Source organism: Cannabis sativa, chromosome 2 (assembly GCF_029168945.1).
Source record: "Cannabis sativa cultivar Pink pepper isolate KNU-18-1 chromosome 2, ASM2916894v1, whole genome shotgun sequence".
NCBI lineage: Eukaryota > Viridiplantae > Streptophyta > Magnoliopsida > Rosales > Cannabaceae > Cannabis > Cannabis sativa.
Window position 1 is genome coordinate 13,916,480 of NC_083602.1, and position 18,993 is coordinate 13,935,472.

The 18,993-nt window shown below is 32.1% G+C and overlaps 4 protein-coding genes across 5 annotated transcripts in view; 1 reads left to right on the top strand and 3 right to left on the bottom strand.

Moving 5' to 3' along the window:
• The window catches only part of LOC133034746 (uncharacterized), a 45,252-nt gene that overhangs the window by 7,218 nt on the left and 19,041 nt on the right, over positions 1–18,993 (top strand). The window lies entirely within an intron of this gene.
• On the bottom strand, positions 10,005–12,526 carry LOC133034748 (double-stranded RNA-binding protein 1-like). Its single transcript, XM_061110114.1, has 4 exons — positions 12,142–12,526; positions 11,779–11,835; positions 11,261–11,359; positions 10,005–10,901 (listed from the first exon to the last, which is right to left on the bottom strand). Exons 1-4 carry the CDS (start codon positions 12,344–12,346, stop codon positions 10,480–10,482), a joined length of 783 nt encoding a protein of 260 aa, XP_060966097.1. The 5' UTR covers positions 12,347–12,526; the 3' UTR covers positions 10,005–10,479.
• Positions 13,636–17,537, bottom strand: LOC133034747 (uncharacterized). Of its 2 annotated transcripts, XM_061110113.1 has the most exons (5): positions 17,286–17,537; positions 16,133–17,064; positions 16,004–16,058; positions 14,406–15,239; positions 13,636–14,326 (listed from the first exon to the last, which is right to left on the bottom strand). In XM_061110113.1, exons 4-5 carry the CDS (start codon positions 15,222–15,224, stop codon positions 14,060–14,062), a joined length of 1,086 nt encoding a protein of 361 aa, XP_060966096.1. In that variant the 5' UTR covers positions 15,225–15,239; positions 16,004–16,058; positions 16,133–17,064; positions 17,286–17,537; the 3' UTR covers positions 13,636–14,059. The 2 variants fall into 2 exon arrangements, with proteins under 2 accessions (XP_060966096.1, XP_060966095.1); XM_061110112.1 differs by lacking the exon at positions 16,004–16,058.
• LOC133034130 (double-stranded RNA-binding protein 1-like) lies at positions 16,595–18,367 on the bottom strand. The gene is made up of 3 exons (XM_061109156.1): positions 18,224–18,367; positions 17,286–17,505; positions 16,595–17,064 (listed from the first exon to the last, which is right to left on the bottom strand). The coding sequence occupies exons 1-3, from the start codon at positions 18,365–18,367 to the stop codon at positions 16,595–16,597; spliced, it is 834 nt and encodes a 277-aa protein (XP_060965139.1).

An 18,993-nucleotide genomic window follows, 5' to 3' on the forward strand; every position in this document is an offset into this window, starting at 1 on the left:
GTAAGAATAAAAAATTCCTGACTAAGGAATTATAAATAGTGAGTCTCTAGTAATAAATTAAATACAAGTAGGGGTATAGGAGGTATAATAGTGATGGACAGAGTAAGGTATGTTCGGCATAGTTTGCAAATTATATCTATAGTATCCTTACCCTGATAACTTGGATGATCAATACATTATGAGATTGGTATGGTTGACTTATTGTTAAAAGTCAACAAATAATAAATAGTTGGGCTACGATAAGCTATGGTAGGATTGAACTTATTTTAAAGGGGTTATTAGTGTGCTTTCTATGTTTTAATACATATATGTTATAGTCTTAAGTAAATAATCAGTATTGGAATGTATGTTTAAGAGATTTAGAAGATTTAGAGGTACAATTAAGAAGTTGAGATATATTTTTTTTTTTTTGGTGAATTAAAGAATGCTACAATATATATAGGATATGAATATGGCTAGAATAATCAATGCTATGATAAGTATGAAATTATGTGATACCTTAGATGGCTAGTATATTAGAAGAAGCAATCATTGAACATAACTATCAGAATCTATCGGCAATACAGATTCAAAGTTCACCACTATAGCAAGATAATACCAAAGTAGATAAAAGTTAGTATAGAAAACTAGCTAATCTCATAATCAAGTCAACTTGATTGAAGGGGGTAATGGAGGACCAAGCACCATAGGAGAGATTAGCAAAGAAAATACAATATAGTGATACAAGAAAGAGACTACAAAAGGAACCGACAGTGGTTACCTAGGAAAATGGGAAGGCGTGACAAGTGCAATGAATACATGGATAAAGGATATCAAGAGGTGAATGTTAGACAAAAAGGTGGTCGAAATGGATCATTAAATATTTATATATAGAAGACCTTTTAAAGAGCTTAAATGTTTATTTCCAAGTGTCATGGAACAAGTATCTATCGATGAGTGGGTAACACCTATGAAATTGAAAGAATGACATTGTAGCCTTATAGTAGAAAATCAAGTAGAGAAGTAAGATTTTTATAGGTAATAACATTCAACTAAAGAATGGGAATGATTAAAGACAAGTTTGCATAAGGTCTTCTACCCTACTCTTTGTGTTTGTTATTTTGTATTGTATAATGTGTTCTCAAGTGACATGTAAGGATGTTCATTTAGAGAATAATTAGTGTTACTTTAAATGGCATGTAAGGATGCTCATAGAAGAATAAATAGTTTCACTCTTAATGGCATGTAAGGATGGTCATAAGAGAAAGAAAAACTTTTCATATATTACGAGCATGTGATTGCAAAGCTTAGTATTTAAAGCATGTATATGTAAGTTATTATGATGGAGTACATTTTGATATTTAAGTAATGTATAGAGAAATAATAATACTTAATTAAGTTGTGTATATTTTATGTGTTATGGATTGACTGATAAGACATAGGTTAAATGCATGTTTATTGGGTCCATATATATTGTAGATAAGGAGGTAATGCAGTAAATGGTGAAAGACATAAGACTCAACACCCTGAGTGTTGGGTAGTTAAATTTCGAGGACGAAATTTCTTTTAAGGAGGGTAGAATGTAATATCCAGATTAAAATAGTATTTAATTTTTTTTTTCTCTCCTTGGGATATTAATTGTGTGAGGATAATTATCTTATATATTTGTGTTGTTAGTGAGTTGAGATTGTTGCTTAGATTATTGTACCAATTTTCTAGAGAGAGTTAAAGTTATATTAACTACGAAAGTAAAATATTATGGTATTTTTACAAGGTAGGTAATCATTTAATTAAAGCCCAATATGAAAGTTTATTAGGGTTTTATAAATTATTTAGTGAATTTTAATTAATGGTATAAGTGATATCAAATAACATTATTATAGAATTAATGTTAAAAATTCGTAGGTTTGGATAAATTCGCAGGATTAAAATCTGTTTTACTAAAATGATCATATCTGGAGTTCTAGAGCTCGGATTGAGGTGATTTCAGTGGCGTTGGAAAGATAATTCAAAGATCTATCAATTATGTAGAAATAGATTTATCGTAATTTTAACTTTATTGGGGTCAAAATTAGGTTACAAAGTGACGAACTGTTAAGTTTAGTATAAAAACCCTAAGTTTTAAAATTTAAATTTAAAACTTATATCTAACAAATACGATTTTTATTTAATCATTCTATTTAGAGTTAAATTAGCATCAGATTATAGGGGTTATTTTATTATTTTCTTTTATAGATTTAATTAGATTATAAAACCTAAATCTATCACATTCTTGATACGTAATATGCAGGGTCTCTAACCCTAAGAAAAATAAAACTCAATCTCAATCTCTTTCTTTCAGCCTGAACACAATTCTTAGAGAAGACACTCATAAAATCCTATATCCTACAAGTTATCCATCTCGCTACCTATCAAAGATTTATAATTTTCCTTCTTGTTTCATTCTCTTTGCCAAACAACACTCATGATTTTCATCAACATAACATTGAGATCATCATCACCATTCTAATAATTTGAGATTTCAAGATCTAAGAAGAGTCATCAAGAGGTAAGAGAGTTCTTCCACTTATTGTTGTGAACTTTTAGGTTAAACTATGAAATCTCGTTTTTTTATTTTTTTTTCTGAAAATTATTGTCTTAGTAAAATAGTCATATCTCTCTTAATATTGATCCGTTTCCAGAGATTTTTGTATCGTTAGAAAGCTTATTCGATGATCTAAAATTTTTATGAAGAAACTATTCACCATTTCGGTGATATTCTATGTAGAAAATTATCATCTTTCTGATATTGTTGTAAATCGTTTTTTTTCATATTCCCAGAAAAAGTACTTTCACTTAAAATACCATAACTCTCTCAATTCTTGTCCATTTTTAATGATCTATATATGGTTTCAAAGCTTATTCAATTTTCCATAAGTTTCATGAAGAAACATTTCGTGAATTCGGAGTTATACTATGTCAAAAAGTTAGTTTCCTTCTGTATCATGTAATTCGTTTCTTGAATCTTGTTCTTCCAAAACTGTTTTGGTAAAATTGTAATATCTCTTTGAATATAATTCCAATTTCAGAGATTTTGGTATCATTGGAAAGGGAATTTAATTTCCTAAAACTTTCATGAAGATGTTATCTTCTAGTTCTGAACCTTTCAATGCAAAAAGTTTGTATTTTTGCTAAGTCGTATAATTCGTTACTCCATATTCCTTCTCAGAAATAGTTTCAGTAAAACAATCATAACTCTCTCAGTTTTAATCCATTTTTAATGATCTTTATATCATTGGAAAGATAATGGAATTTTCTATAATTTTTATGAAGACAACTTTTACTGAATTAGTGTAGTTGTTGGTCAAAAATAGTAATCTTTCTGCTGTATTGTAAGAGTACGAATTTTAATATTAGGGCCTTGACCCATGTCTTATTATAGGTAGTAGTGACGAGATAACAACTCTTAAGCAATGGGATTTGAGGTAAGGAAATTAGATAGTTTTGTATGTGTTTATCTGCATAAATTTAAATTCTTTATGTATTGAAATATGACTTATGATTTGTTTTTATGAATATGTATATGGTACTGAGTATGTGTGGTATGGACACAATATGAGTTTGTGAATTGATACATAGATTATGGTTGTATGACTTGTATATGTTGTATGTTGTATTTGTATGTTTCAGGTTGTGTGTTGTATGATGTATTTGTATGTTGCATGTTATATGTTGTATGTTGTATGCTAACGTCTCAGGTAAAGTGGGGGACCATGGTGGGGTATGATACGGGATAAGGCCGTTGAATGTAGAGATACCCTACCCTGCATTTTACTGAGTCGTGTATGAGATTGTTATGGTGGGTATGATACAGTGATGTTACTGTTGAATATAGAGATACCCTATCCTATAACAATGGTAGGGCTGCATAGGCCCATGTTATTATATGGGCAGATTAGGCCCAGGATATTGTAGGGTCAGGCTAGACCCAAGTTATGTAAGTAATGGCTATGATATGCCAATGTTGTGATAATGACATTATTATTTATAGTATTGATATGATTATGTTATGAGTATGATATTGGAGTTATGATCTCTGTATATGTGTACGGTGTGAACAAATAGTATAGACTTGTATGATAAAGGTTTCCATATGTACAGTTATTTGGTTATAGTTATAAAAGAGCATGTATGATATTGCTAAAACTTAATAAATACATTAATGGTATGTGTGATATTATATGGTATTGTTTGATAAGCATTTCCTTACTGAGCTTTTAGCTCACCCCCCTTACTTTCCCCCTACAGGTATTAGACAGGGAAGTATGTGTAGTGAGCAGGGTCAGTTCTGGTATGTATACTGTGAGCGGCTACGGGCGGACAAACGATCTTGAACGCCGGTGGTGCCTTAGTTTTATTTTAAGCAGTTGATAAATCTAACACAGTGGAAATGCATTATTTAAAATTATTTACTTACTGTATCCTGTTTTACAAATGAAGGATCATTCTCTGTTGCATTTTGATTTTTTTTAAAATCCACTGTTGTATTTAAATTATTTTTTTTTATCTTTTCAAATTATGCATGAAAATAGTATTTTTGTAAAATAAGGCAAAATATCGGGGCGTTACATTGAAAGTGGTAAGGAGCTTCAACTTAGTAAGTTTCTAAAAGCTTTCTTAAGCTAACTTGATTTACCATACTCAGAAACTACTCGAGAAAAATAATGATAATAATAATTGCTTGTTAAGTTAAACAATAGCTGAGATTATAAACCATATCATTTTTGATGGTACTTCTTTGGCTAATGATGTAGAAACATGTCTCTTAGAAGTATCATATTGCTATTAAAAGGTCATATGTACCTATATATGTGGTGAAAGATTGATATAGAATAAAAAGGATTGTGAATGTCCTATGGAAAATCTTGGAAATGTCCTATCAAGCTTTTGCTTGTTAATGACAACTTCTGTGATAATCATCCCTCATCTTGGGTGCTGCATAGAATCATCGTGGGTTTCAAGCAAGGTCAATGATCCCATTTTTTTTAAAGAAATGTTTTCTTTTTATATAAAATATGTTTACATTTGTTTTCTAGCTTGTATCATTTTCATTTTGTTGTTGTTTTGTTTTTGTGTGTGCTATAGAAGTTCATGACACCCTTTTGCATATGATAACTTCAAAGCATTTTCTTGATCCTCATTGCCCATATATATGAGATGATAGGGGTTATGATATTGTAGATGGGATTTTGTTTAGTGAATGCGTAACATGGCAGGGGATTTTTATGTTGTTAAATTTTTATTATTGTCGTGATTATATTATTTTGAGTGTCTCATTCATAGACGATTTGGAAGGAAAAAATGGGAAGAAACAATGTGCTAACTATAGAATTATTGTCAAAGGAGAGTCTTTCTGTATTGATTAAGCTTATTAATGTTACTCTTAATGTATTCTAAATGGCTCGATCATATATGACTATTGTTTCTTCATCTTCTTATAATAGCTTAAAAGTTTTTATGCTTTAAGTTATGTTTGATACCTCCATCTAGAATTTAAGGAGATGATATAGTGTGGATTTTTTACCTCAAAATACGAGTACAATCTCGTTTATATTTGACACGTGGACCTAGTTCCCAGTTGGGAAAAAATGACATGTCAACGAATAATTCTAGTAGAGCTACATGATAGAAACTTGCGAGAAGGTGCGACCGAGACAGGGTCTAGTCGCACACTATGTGTTGGGTTTTATGCACTAAATAAAACTCTTTACAATCTGATTAGTTATCAATATAAGAAATTTGAAGTGATTGATGTTTGCATGAATTTTACATGTCAATGGTTTAATATGTTTAAATGTGTTTATTACATTCATACACACAAAATCAGTTAAATCCAGATCATATGTTTATTCACAATTACCGTATCGTCAACACAGTGGAATGTGATTGTGATCATATGAATCAAAAGTTTTGGTCCCTGTTTCATCAGTGTTATTGGATTTACACTAATGTGATAATCAGCGATGATGTGTACTTACACTTGGAGTAAGTGTTATGTTCTTTCCAGGACATTAGTAAAGTATACTAGTTTCGAATGTATGGAGTATACATTGGACTGGACCGATATTGCAACTAAGTTAAGATATTACAAACTTACCGTTATATATATCTTTCCAAGTCAATATCAGTAGTTGATCTTAAGATTAAAAGAATCTAAATCCTGATATGCTTAGGCTCAACTCAGGAGTGCTTAGAGATGGAAATTTATACCGCGGGGATAGGTAACCGCAGGGACCCGCCCCTAATGGGGTGGGGATTCCCCATCTTAGTGGTTAATGGGGCGGTGGTGGGGGACAATTTCAATACCCGAAGCGGGGATGGGGCGGGGGCGGGGATAATACTATTCGCACCATATCCGACCCCGATATAGATATATATAATTTTTTTTGTTTTTTTTTTCAAACTTTGACACATATTTAGTTTTTATTTTCTATTAGGTTATGCTTTTTTTTAAGTAGGTTTATTTTTTATCTTCTATGAATTATGAATGCATAATAAATATTTGTGAGAATATAGGTTTAACTTATTTTTTTCAATTATTTTAAATTAATTTGTTTTTTCATTTTACCTTAATGGATACCCGATGGGTTCCCCATAACCGATGGGTATTCCCCTACCCCGAATCTGTTGGTTATTAAACAGGGATGGGGCGGGGATGGGGGTATAAATAAGTAGCGGGGATGGGGGCGGGGATTGCATTCCCCGTACATTAACCGACCAATTTCCATCTCTAGGAGTGCTATTCATGTTCTTAGATTTATTAGTTAAGCCTACTTTTGGGTCAGGGTGATACGTATATTTTGGGAACATGATAGTATGATTGAGTGGGAGTGCTGAACATAAATATGGAATCTATAGCTTCTACTGGTGTATAGAAGTCAAGTGATAATTCCCTTCGAGCTTAGCAAATAGAAGTAAATGGATGAGCTCTTGTTTAACTGACTAATTATTAGATCACTAAACACCATTTACAGGTAGCTAAGTGTCTTAAGGGGCAAAATACATTGAGGGGTGAGAACGGTAAAGAATTCCCATCTCGATGTAGATCATCTATATAGAGGATCTTTAAATCACAATAAGATTATAACAATGGTTAAATGAGATAGCATATTGATATCGTGGAACATACAATATGCTCTATATAAGTCTCAGAAAGTGCAATTCTAAGTTCTAAGAGTGGATTCAACGAAGAATTAATAAGTAGGAATTTACTTGGTAAATTTGGTTCACTTATTGGAAGCTCAGCATATAGATCCATGGTCCCCATTCTAGTTGAGAACATTCTGCTTGTAAGACTCATTAATTGATTCGTGATTGATCAATTATAATTCTAAAGTTAGACTATGTCTAATTTTATGAATTTTCACTAAGCAGGGGTGAAATTGTAAAGAAAAGAGTTTCTAGGTTTATTTATTTATTAATGGACTTTATATGTCTAATTAATAATTAAATTAAATGACAATATTATTTAATAATGTATTTTAGTTATTAAATAATTAGTTTTGGCATTTAAAAGGTTAGAATTGGAAAATTGGCATTTTTTTGAGAAAATAGAGATAAAATTTGATAAAACTGCAAAATCAAGTGAGGCCCATTATAACACCATGGCCGGCCACTTAGATGAGGTTTTTCAAATTAATATTTTCATTATTTTAATGCCAAATAAATCCTAACCTAAACCTAGTAGTTGCCTATAAATAGAAAGTGATGGCTCAGTTAAATCACAAGTTTTCAATAACCTTTTCTGACAGAAATTTCTCTCTTCAGAAAAACTGAGCCTTCCCCACTTTCTATACTTGGCCGAAATCCCTCTCTCTTTTCTCCTTCATCTTTTTCGTGACCCTAGTGAAAGAGTAAGTGCCCACACACAGCAAGCGGTAACTCAATCATAGATTGGAAGACTGTGAAGGATCAAACTTGAAGAAGAAGGACATCCGGGCTCAGATCTTGATTATACTCTGCTACAGAAAGGATACAAGGGTTAGAGATCTGAGTGGAAGGAGACATTAATTCCGCTGCATCAATGTAAGGTTTTCTTAACTTTACATGTGTTTAATTTATCGTTTTAGAAAGTTCATATTTAGGATGTTTAAACAACATACTTGTGAGTAGATCTAAGATCCTGGTAAAATAATTTCCAACACTATGCTCATTAGTAAAGAAAGCAGGACCAAGAGTTATCATAAGTCACGCATATATCATTATATGTGAGGACCAAGTGTGGTCTGAATGAAGACCGTATCTTTTCAGACGTCTGGTCAGAATGACTAATATACGTGACAACTCATCTTGAACCCATGAGTTCTATGCTGTCAGTACATCAATGTTCAATACGCGACCCGTATGGTCGCGGGTGTTTTACCTTATAGATTACCCCGAGAGGTTTTAAGTGGTCCAAAGACCTTATATGTGGGTAACATCGAGAGCCTGAAAGTTCATATGGTACTCAGGAAAATGAATGGTCAATATGTAACTTCCAAAGTCGCATACGTTCAAGTATTGATTAAGAACGGTGGAAACAGTTCTTTCATTTATTCGTAAACCTTTTTTTTATCTAAATCAAATGTAACTAATACTGTAATGTGGTCCTATCTGACCGGTTATGTAATCCAAAGGACCACTTGCTTTCTATATAAAAGAGTGATCGAATTTGAATAAAATCGGATCACAAACTCTTGCAAAAAGTGGACTAAGCAAACTAAGTTCTGACTGAACCACTATAATTCTGTCTCTTTTACATTTTATGTTGTCTTTATTCACATACTCGCTATTTATATTTGAGTATTCGCTATTCTAGGTGAATACTCGCAGTTTTGCAAAAGAGTATTCTTGTTTACCTTGAATACTCGCTATATTTGGTGTTGTCTATTTTCCTCCGACAACAGTAGATATCAACTGAGCCTTTCCATAATTTAGCCAAAAGATGTGCAGCTTGCCATTCCTGTCTGTTATTTTGTTAGGCTTATCTCTTTATTTTTGTCCAGTTTCATTGATAACAACTTTCAGATTTGATCTTTGCTTTTCTTTCATTTATTAATTTTTGCAGATTCACTGATGATCCACTTGTTAGTATTACTGCTACCAACTGATTGCTTCCTCAATCGATATTATTATCATTAATAATTTGCTTTTCAGTGAGAAAGAAATTAGTACTGGTATGTACATGTTCTCCCGTAAACATATAATATTTGTTTGATAAAAGTTGTAAGGTAAGTTTTCATAAATTCAAAAAAATAAAAATAAAATAATAATAATAATAAAAAAAAAAGGTTTTAGTTTTCATAAAGTGCAAGAGAAAATGATACCATTTCCATTTAGTATTTTCCTAATTAAGTGTATTTTTTTAAAGAGTTTCCCTCATACTAATCCTAATTAGGTGTGCTTTAGAAGATTAAAGATTGAGGTAAATATTATGTATTTCTTTGATATTAGTCAAAGCTAACTAAATGATATATCCATGCCAAAATATTATAGACAATGAAAATAAAATGATAATTTAACAAAAATTATATATTTAATAAGTTTATAAATTCACAATTACACATCGAAAACTGAAAAATGTATCTCTGATCGGAGATTTTTTTCCATGCCTTTTTGTGAGATTCTTTCTTCTCAAAGCAACCAAGTATTAATGAAATTATACCTATAAAAATGAAATTATAGAATTAATATATGAACTAGGCCTTATTATTATATGTAGTTATTAATAATTGAAAAAAAAAAACTTATCGTGAGATAGTTCTAGTACATCTTTTATATATACTAGGTGAGTATTCTAGATACAGCGTAATTTTTCTTATTTTATTTCATTTATACTTTTTGTTTGCTTAACTTTTATTTTATAAATAATTGTAACAAAATTTTATATAATGTAAATTTTGCATCTTAATTATAGTACAAATTATATATTTATTATTATATTAGAGATAAGAGAGTAAGAAGAAATTTTTAAAATGGGCATTACAGATTTTTGAATATTGTTTTCTTTTTTCTGCTTTTTTTTTTAAAAAAATAAAATTTGTAATATACCTTTAATAATTAGGCTGATTAGGATTTTTGCCCCTCAAGCTTTAACACGTACTAAATCATACCCATTAACAAGATTGAAGAATAGACCAATAGGGTTTTGAGTGGGAAATGATAATTGCATCGATACCATACACTACTTTTACCGACTAAACAACCCTTTCGTCGTCAGTAGTATCACTTAAATAAAATTAGGCACAAGGGAGAGCCACCCACCCATTCCCCAAAACCCATAAAACTCTTAAATATATATGCTTTTATATATTTTTATAAAAGATTACTACTAACTCATTTGTAAAGAGCCAATATTTTTCTTTTTTACATAAAAACCAAGTCTTTTAACTTAAAAGAGTTGTAATATAAAAAAAACATTACATGGGCATCAATTTTTTAAGGGAATACATTTGTGTCTCGATAATGGGGTGAAGGAATTTTTCAATTATTTTCATTTGGGAACTCCAAGCTGACAGCCACCCACTTGTCTTCTCTAATGGGGAGCACAGTAATGTCCTCTGGGAATGGATGATTGGGCAACTGTGAGTACACTCTCACCTTATTGCAAAGTAAGTAACTCTTCACATCACTGCTCATCAAGTTTGTTACTGAATGAGAAGAAACAGCAGAGACTTTCTCAGCTTCATTCAAATTTATCATATGAGATGTTATTGCAGGGTATGAGTTGTCCACTTCCATTGTGCTTACAATGGTTTCTTCTGATTCTGCTGATGTATCAAACTTCTCTTTAGCTTCAACATAAGTCTGAGGTTGATGTGGAACCAAAATGCATTGGTGTTTGAGACTCTGCACCAAGTCATAGGCCACACCAGAGCTCCAAGTTGATTTGGGAGTAGATTCACCTGAAAGATATGAAGTAGTACTTGATCGATTCATTTGGATTAAAGATGATGATTCACTAGAACATAGAAGATTAGAGCCAGCAAAACAAACCATTTGAAAGAATAAGCAATATCAATTCAAAAGTGAACTGTAGCTATTTGAATGCAGCTTCTCTGAATATCAAACTACAGTGTAATGAATCTCTACGAAACTATACACATCATGCTATTATTTGATTCAAGAAACTAATGATGGTCTCAGCAAAAACAACTCAACTTCAAGAGACAGTACTTAATTGCCTTTCAATCTAACATAAATTTATCTGTACATTACTATTTTGTGCATATACTAAATAATTCTGTACTTTGAGACTCCTCACCATCACTGATGCCCAAAGCATCTGACTGCATCTCGAGACTCTTAGACGTTTCTTCAACATTCATTCCTGTCTTGTTGGTTTTGATTGGTGTTGAAGAATCTGAACCATAATGAAGAACAAAAGGATGTTACAAGCAACAAATTTCAGCATAAATTTACAGTCATTATTATTCTATATCATTCTTTTTGTTGTGTTATGACAGAAAATCATACCCACCATATTTATATGTACACATGACAGAAATACTAGAGTTTCACCTTTTACTGCATCTAGGAAGGAAATTATGTATTCTAATAAAAATATCATACTTCTGAGGGACATCCTTCTCCAGATAAAGTATGCAATATACTGCATTAAATGATTCATTACATTGTTCTACATTATTGGCCAAAGAACTAAGAATCATTATGAGCAACAAAATGTGAAAGGCTCATTATCTTTTGGAATAGTTTCTCAGTATGGTAAAATCAAGTTAGCATAAGAAAGATTTAGAAAATTACTAAGTTGAAGATCCTTACCACTTTTCAACCAAGAAACATTTGAGTGAATATCAAGATTCTGGCCACTTTCTTCAACTGTAAGTGTTGCAACACTAGCAGGGTCAGGGTCTACCATAGATATGGCAGTATATTAAGAATCAATATGCTTAAAATTACGTACTCAACTCATCTAATATAGTAAATAAGTATAGAAGTTGACCAAGTAACTTTTTCATACAAACAACTATAAAGCATGAATAACCCCTCATAAGCATAAGTAATGATTACTTGAGAAATTCTCTAAATGAAAGAAACAAAACGAGGAAATTACAAGAGAACCCAATTGGGAGCACAATATTCTATATAACAAAAAAAGAAAAAAAAGAAGGAAAGAAACAGAACCAGGAGAAGGAGGAGAAGTGAAGTGGAGAAAAGCAAGCATGGCGGCATGGTTATGGGCTTGTTTGTTTGATTTGGAGACGATGAGGGAGTCAAAAGAAATGCCATTGACTGAAACAGAGGCTCCAAAGAGAGGGTTGTGGCCTGGCCCATATCTCCAAAGAAATGCCATTGACGAACTAGGGTTATGTACTTTGGTAAACCCCATTGATTCTTGTGGCAAAGCTCCTGCAGCTTTGACTTGTACATTTTTTTCTCTGTTTATAGTTAAACTTAGCTTATTAAAGAACTATAAAGAAGATGAACATAACATACAAAGTCTCCAAGCTTATTTATATGGCTGTAAGCTACCAAAGGACATCTAAGGCTTCCCGCGTGTTCAGTCCAAAACACACACACACACACCAATTTGTACTGTGCTTTATTTCTCATGTCTAATATATGAACACTAATAATCTGTTCTAAAGAAATTTAGATTTTCTTTTTCTTTTCAGTCTTAAATTGTTTCAAAAAAAAATCATGCTTATAAAGGGAGTAGTTAAGGTACGTACCTCTTCATTCAGTAAGTATGAGCTGTTAACATACTTTTTTTAATACAATTCTTCTGAACATTTTCACTTTGGTTCGAAAAAGATGATCTATGTACTATGTGTGGTGGTATTACCATGTTATTTTATTTTTAATATTAGAGATTTATATTATTTTACTTATTTGATTCAATACCATATTGTATTTGACATGATTTGTCAGTGCAAAAAAAAAAAAGAGAAAGAGAGAGAGAAAACTCAAATTTTAATATTAACTAAAAAATAAAATCCAAAAATACTTGAATTAATTAGTAAAGGACTACTTGCTTTTCTGAAGAATCTTGATCATAAAACAGTAGTTACAACTTACAAGACTATGAAATAGTAAAGGCAGTATGTTTTCTTAACATAAAACAATCATTACAACTTACAAGACTAAAACCACTAGTGGCACTTTCAGTCAATGGACTGAAACAAGAATTATGCTGGTTCAAATGATCTTTTACACAAAACAGTGTTGTTACTATCAAACATTTATTTTTGTTCAAACATCTGGGAACTGAGCCACAATCGGTTGTGAAGACAGTTCTTGAATTCCTTTAAGAATCTAACACGAGAACATTTGATATATAGCATGTTTTAACACTTGCAATTAATATAGCATGTTTCCTTATATTAGTAGTTTTTAAAAAAATTTGATATATAATAGAAGAGAGTTTATGCATAGGATGACTAAATGCTCTTCTTTTGGGGCTCTATTTTATGCAAATGGCTATTCAAATGGAAAACATTTAATAAAAGATTTGTAGTCTCAGAAAGTAAAATCAAGAACTTGTGTAGCAGAACTCAAAACTCTTACTTTTACATGAATTGGCTCATAATTAGGACACCCGTGTTAACTTCTTTAAGACGAAAATTCGCAACAACATCATGTTAATAAAGCACATAAACGCTAAAGCTGATTAGCAAATGGAAACAAAATAATAAAGTAGCATTAAAAATGAAAGAGGAAAGAAGATAAACAACTTACCTTCACAACCCTTAAAAAATAGTCTGTGTTCAAGTAACCAGAATAATAAATTGATTAGAGCCCAAAAGTTTAATATAGTTTAAATTTGATATTCTTCAAAGCAAGTTGGATAAACAGAGTATTTTGTCTTCAAAAGAGGTACTACAAGCTATGTTTTGAAACCATTTTGTCAGATTAGCATAAGGAATTATTATTTCCTTCTTTGATTAACAACTACTAGTTCTTAGTATATCTTTCATTCTTTCTAATAGCAGCTCAATACAAATTTATCTGTCAAAGAAATGTCCCATACTGTCAATGCTTAGACCACAATTCAGATAACATGTTTGTAAGAGAATAAAAGACAAGAATAAGATCGTTCTTTCTACTGGCTCGGAGCTTTAGGATCCTGATCAGGTGGAGGTGGAAGTGGAAACGATGAGGCTCCAGCTAACGCAGCCATATACTCCTCCATTGCTCTTATGCTCGCCATCATACCTTGAACTTGCTCATAAAGAGGAGGTTCATCATCATGTTGCGCCCTCAAGCCAAGGGCGGTGTTTTCCTCTTCATCCATGGAGATGGAAGCACTCGCAGCTGATGAACTTGCAGGAGACTGTAATTGCATCTCAAGCACATTTTTCAACCTTTCCTGTATCATACAATTTGCAATATCAACACTAACAAGTTACAAATAAACATAGTAAAAAGCTTCAAAAAAATATACTTACATAGCTGTCCTCGGCGTCCTTGCTGTCCCAACCTTCGTCGTCCATGTGATTAGTTGTACTCCATGTCTCTGGAATCCCAACAACAGGTCCTAGTTTACTCAGCAACATCTTGGCCTCATTACGTGACTTTGGCAAATTATTTGGAGCTGGAAATGCATCTTGTAACAGCCCCAATAACTCATCAAAAATATTGTTAGGAATTTTCCCCTTGAAGTACATCAACTTAACTAAGAAATTCAAAGATGTGTATTTCTCACACCCTGGAAATAATGGAGCTTCCATCTCTGCAGACAAATCGCGATAATCCTGTCCATCTCTGAAATCTGTAGGTATCTCATCATCATGCTGGTTTTCTTCAGTTGTAGGTAACTCATCATCATCACCATCATCATCATTACACTCGATTTCTTCTCTTGTAGCTATCTCATCATCATCACACACACATTCTTCACTTGTATTCATCTCATAATCACACACAATTTCATCATCTTTATTTTTTTCTGGTTGTTCTATATCATTAAGACCATCCATTATCTCATCTTCCTGACATTGTTGCACCACTTTATTTGTTGGTATTATTTCCTCCTCTTCATGCCAATACCAATTAGTATAACTCTGAAGAAAACCATTATTGAAAAGATGATGTTCTATTACATTGATTGTCTGCAATTGAATATTGACACACTTGTTACAAGGACACTTAACCAGTCCTGTTTCATCCACAAAATTTTTAGCTCTCTCAAGAAATGCCACTACTCCAGCTCCATACTCATCAGATAATTTATTTGGATTCTTGATCCAAGTCTTGTTGATCGACATTTTATGTGCGTAGCACTACACATTGTTAGCAAAAGAAAAGTTTATCCATTTAAGACCATCTCTAATGCTTTATCCAAATATATTGCCAAATTTGGCACCAAAAAAACAAGCAAATATTATATTTAGCTTTTCTTAGAGATGTTCTAACTTACATATAAATTAAAATTAAAACAGATTTCTTTTAATTAATAAAATTAAATTTTTTATTTTTTATTTAATATAATTTTTTTTATAGGGTAAATAGAATTTTTACTCCAAATCATATCTCAAACTTTTCATATCATTAAAAATTTCTCTCAAATTTTTGTCTAATTCTATTTAATTTTATTAATGTATAGTTATTTATCTACTAAATTGTGCTTCTAAACTTCGATATGTATTTAATTGTGCTTCGAATTATAATGGTACTAAATTCAACAATTTCAATAATATTTGGTTGGAGGTAATGAAATGGAATTGGAAAGAATTTTCGTTTCATTCCTTTATTTAGTTGCATTTAAAATTATTGGAATACCATTCTGATAGAATGACCTTTTGAACATTTTGGTGGAATAATTATTCCAATTTTTTTATCAATTTTTTTTTTTATGTATTTTAAATTTTATTTTATTTTATTTCTATTCCAATATCTATTTTTATTCTTATATTTTCATTCTTTCCAAACAAACGCCACCTAATGAATTGAAAAGTTTTAAGGGTATAATTTAGCTCATATCAGGACAAAATTTCTAATTAGTTTTTTTATATTATAAATTAAAGAGAGTGAAAGAGAAAATTACTAGATCTGAAAAAAGTGGAGAGCACGTCGCTAGAGATGACGATTGTGGCCAGAATCTACCGAGAAGGGAGATGCCGGTGAGTTTGAGAACTTTCTGACATTTTATATAAAAATGGAAAAGGAATAATACCTGCAGGAGAGAGAGAGGCCGCCGGAGGAGAGGAGATCCTGGGTTGGGCAGCGTTTTCAGAGCTTGAAGAGAAAACGAGATCACCGGCGCCGCTTGTATGAGTGAGAGAGAAACTTTAGAGAGTGAGAGAGATGAAGGAACCAAATGATGAAGAATAGCTGAATAGGGTTTCGGGGGCAAATGATATATCACCACTTTTACCGACGACACAACTCAGTCGTCGTTAATATCACCAAAAATTAAGCCAATTCCCAAAAACCCCATGCATTACCATTTGAAATGAGTTATAACTATACTATATACACTCTTAAATATATGCTTTTATATATATATGTAAAGAGTGTTTCTGTTTACATAAAAATGAAGACTTTTAACTTAAAGTTGTAATATAAAAAAACATTACATAGGCATCAATTGTTGATGGGAATATATTTCATGATTATGGGTGAATGAATTTTTCAACTATTCTTTGTTGTTTTCATTTGGGAATTCCAAGCTGACAGCTACCCACTTGTCTTCTCTAATGGGGAGCACAGTAATGTCTTCTGGGAATGGATGATTGGGCAACTGTGAGTACACTCTCACCTTGTTGCAAAGCAAGTAACTCTTCACATCACTGCTCATCGAGTTTGTTACTGAAGGAGAAGAAACAGCAGAGACTTTCTCAGCTTCATTCAGTTTTTCCATATGAAATGTTATTGCAGGGTATGAGTTGTCCACTTCCATTGTGCTTACAATGGTTTCTGCTGAATCTGCTAATGTATCAAACTTCTCTTTAGCTTCAACATAAGTCTGAGGTTGATGTGGAACCAAAATGCATTGGTGTTTGAGACTCTGTACCAAGTCATAGGCCACACCAGAGCTCCAAGTTGATTTGGGAGTATGTGCTCCTAAACTAGAGGAAGTGAAGTTGACATTCTGAATTGATCCACCTGAAGATAGATGTCAAGAAAATAAACACATTATTCATTTCATAATTTACTATTTTCATGGTAACTCGGTTACCTTTTTTAAGTATATTCCGCTTCGATTTACTTGTAAAGTCGCTATATCCTAACTAGTCAAACTACCAAAATAAGATTCACTTGAACATAGAAGATTAGAGTCAGCAAAACAAATCATTAGAAAGAATGAACTGTTTTTTCGGACTTACGTTCCTTAAGAGCGACATAGGCAGCCCTTGCAGCATCCAACTCTGCTTGTTTCTTGGATTTTGCTGCTTTCCCATGGAAAATTTCTCCATCCAGCTCCACACTAGTAAAGAAAATAGGCTTGTGGGGTTCACCACGTTTTATAGTTTTATAAACTGGAGTGCTTAAATCTTCTCTCTGAACTATCTCTTGCAAGAGAATCTTGTAAACTCGAGACTCGTCCTGTCGATGGATAAAAGTAAATTAGACTAACAATTTTCTATACATTCATCCACACAGAAATGATCTTTTATAAAAACAAGTATGTAACTGAAGCAGTAGAAAGAAAATTCCAATATAGAAACCCATTCTAAACATTCTTCACTAAAACTAAATACACTACAGTTCTATAAAACCCCAAGCTTTGCAGCATCACAAGATTTGTGAAGAAAAGAAAAAGCTCTTAGCTACTTTGGAGTGCTTGCCTCTTGAAAGTTTTCCATTAAGAAAGACATTAAAGCAACCTTTGCAGCATCACTTTCAGCGTCTTTCGAAGTGTTGAAGGATCTAGAGCTCTCAAAAATTTGATCACCAACTCAGAATCGTTGCCTTAAACCGAGTGTCCTCGTGACCCCGACCACATTCACAAAAGTACACCGGCAAACCGAAATTAACTGTCTAGCATATTTCTGTAGTTGCTTCGGACAATAGTTTTATATATATACATGAGTAAAATTCATTGTCTTAAAAAATTTAAGGGTTCAACAGAACATTTCTAACAAAGATTATTGTGCTTTAGTTCAATTTTGTGTAACTTATAGAAGTTGCCACCATGAACTTTGATAGTTTAAAATAAAAAACACATGAATACTATGGATGATTGCAGATAATGAAAAATCTAATATATTAGGACTAGAACAAGCTACAAGAGAACCCAATTGGGAACAAAGCATTATATAACACAAGAAAGAAGGAAAGAAAGAGAACCAGGAGGTGGAGAATTGAAGTGAAGAAAAGCAAGCATGGCAGCATGGTTATGATCTGGCCCATATCTCATAGAGGTGTACTTTGGTAAACCCCATTGATTCTTGTGGCAAAGCTCCATTCTCAAGCTTGATTCGAAATAGCTATCAGTTCAAGCAGGAGAGTCCGTCTTTCTTTGTTAAATGGCCAGTTTCGACTTGAACATTCTTTCTCTGCTTAGTGTTGAAGTATTTAACTTATTGAAGAACTCTTTAAGAAGATGAACATCAAATGCATAGTTTCCAAGTTTTTATATATGGTTGTTAGTTACCAAAGGACATCAAAGGCTTTTCCCACGTGTTCAAGACAACACAGACATACTGCTGTGCTTTATTTTTCATGTCTAACATATGACTCTATGAGTACCACTAAACTAATCAGTTCCAAAAAAATTAAGAGAATTATATTTCTTTATTCTTTTTTGGTGTACTACTACCTTTTCTGGTTCTGCTAATCATGCTTATTGAAATAGCTTCCCTTCCCATTCAATAAATATGAGTTACTATACTAGTCTCACTCTTAACATTTACTTTTAAATACAATTATGCTCATCAATTTCCTATTTTTGATTAGAGATGTTTTTTAACATAAGTGTTCAAAGATTATTAACAGAAGGAATATTAAATGACATTGTACATTTACACTATTGTTTTTTTTTTAAGGGCATTTATACTATTACATTGAAGCAGATTTAAGATAAATTTTATT

What these genes read in the sequence shown, in the direction of transcription:
- LOC133034748 (XM_061110114.1), bottom strand. Translation starts at nt 12,346, where the DNA reads ATGGGGTTTACCAAAGTACATAACCCTAGTTCGTCAATGGCATTTCTT. An exon ending in CACTTCTCCTCCTTCTCCTG is followed by an intron (nt 11,836 to 12,141) that starts GTTCTGTTTCTT and finishes CAACACTTACAG; the next exon opens with TTGAAGAAAGTGGCCAGAAT. An exon ending in TGTTTCTTGGTTGAAAAGTG is followed by an intron (nt 11,360 to 11,778) that starts GTAAGGATCTTC and finishes ATTATGGTTCAG; the next exon opens with ATTCTTCAACACCAATCAAA.
- LOC133034130 (XM_061109156.1), bottom strand. Translation starts at nt 18,367, where the DNA reads ATGGAGCTTTGCCACAAGAATCAATGGGGTTTACCAAAGTACACCTCT. An exon ending in TTTCTTTCCTTCTTTCTTGT is followed by an intron (nt 17,506 to 18,223) that starts GTTATATAATGC and finishes ATCCATCGACAG; the next exon opens with GACGAGTCTCGAGTTTACAA. An exon ending in CTATGTCGCTCTTAAGGAAC is followed by an intron (nt 17,065 to 17,285) that starts GTAAGTCCGAAA and finishes ATCTATCTTCAG; the next exon opens with GTGGATCAATTCAGAATGTC.
- LOC133034747 (XM_061110112.1), bottom strand. Translation starts at nt 15,224, where the DNA reads ATGTCGATCAACAAGACTTGGATCAAGAATCCAAATAAATTATCTGAT. An exon ending in AGGACGCCGAGGACAGCTAT is followed by an intron (nt 14,327 to 14,405) that starts GTAAGTATATTT and finishes TGTATGATACAG; the next exon opens with GAAAGGTTGAAAAATGTGCT.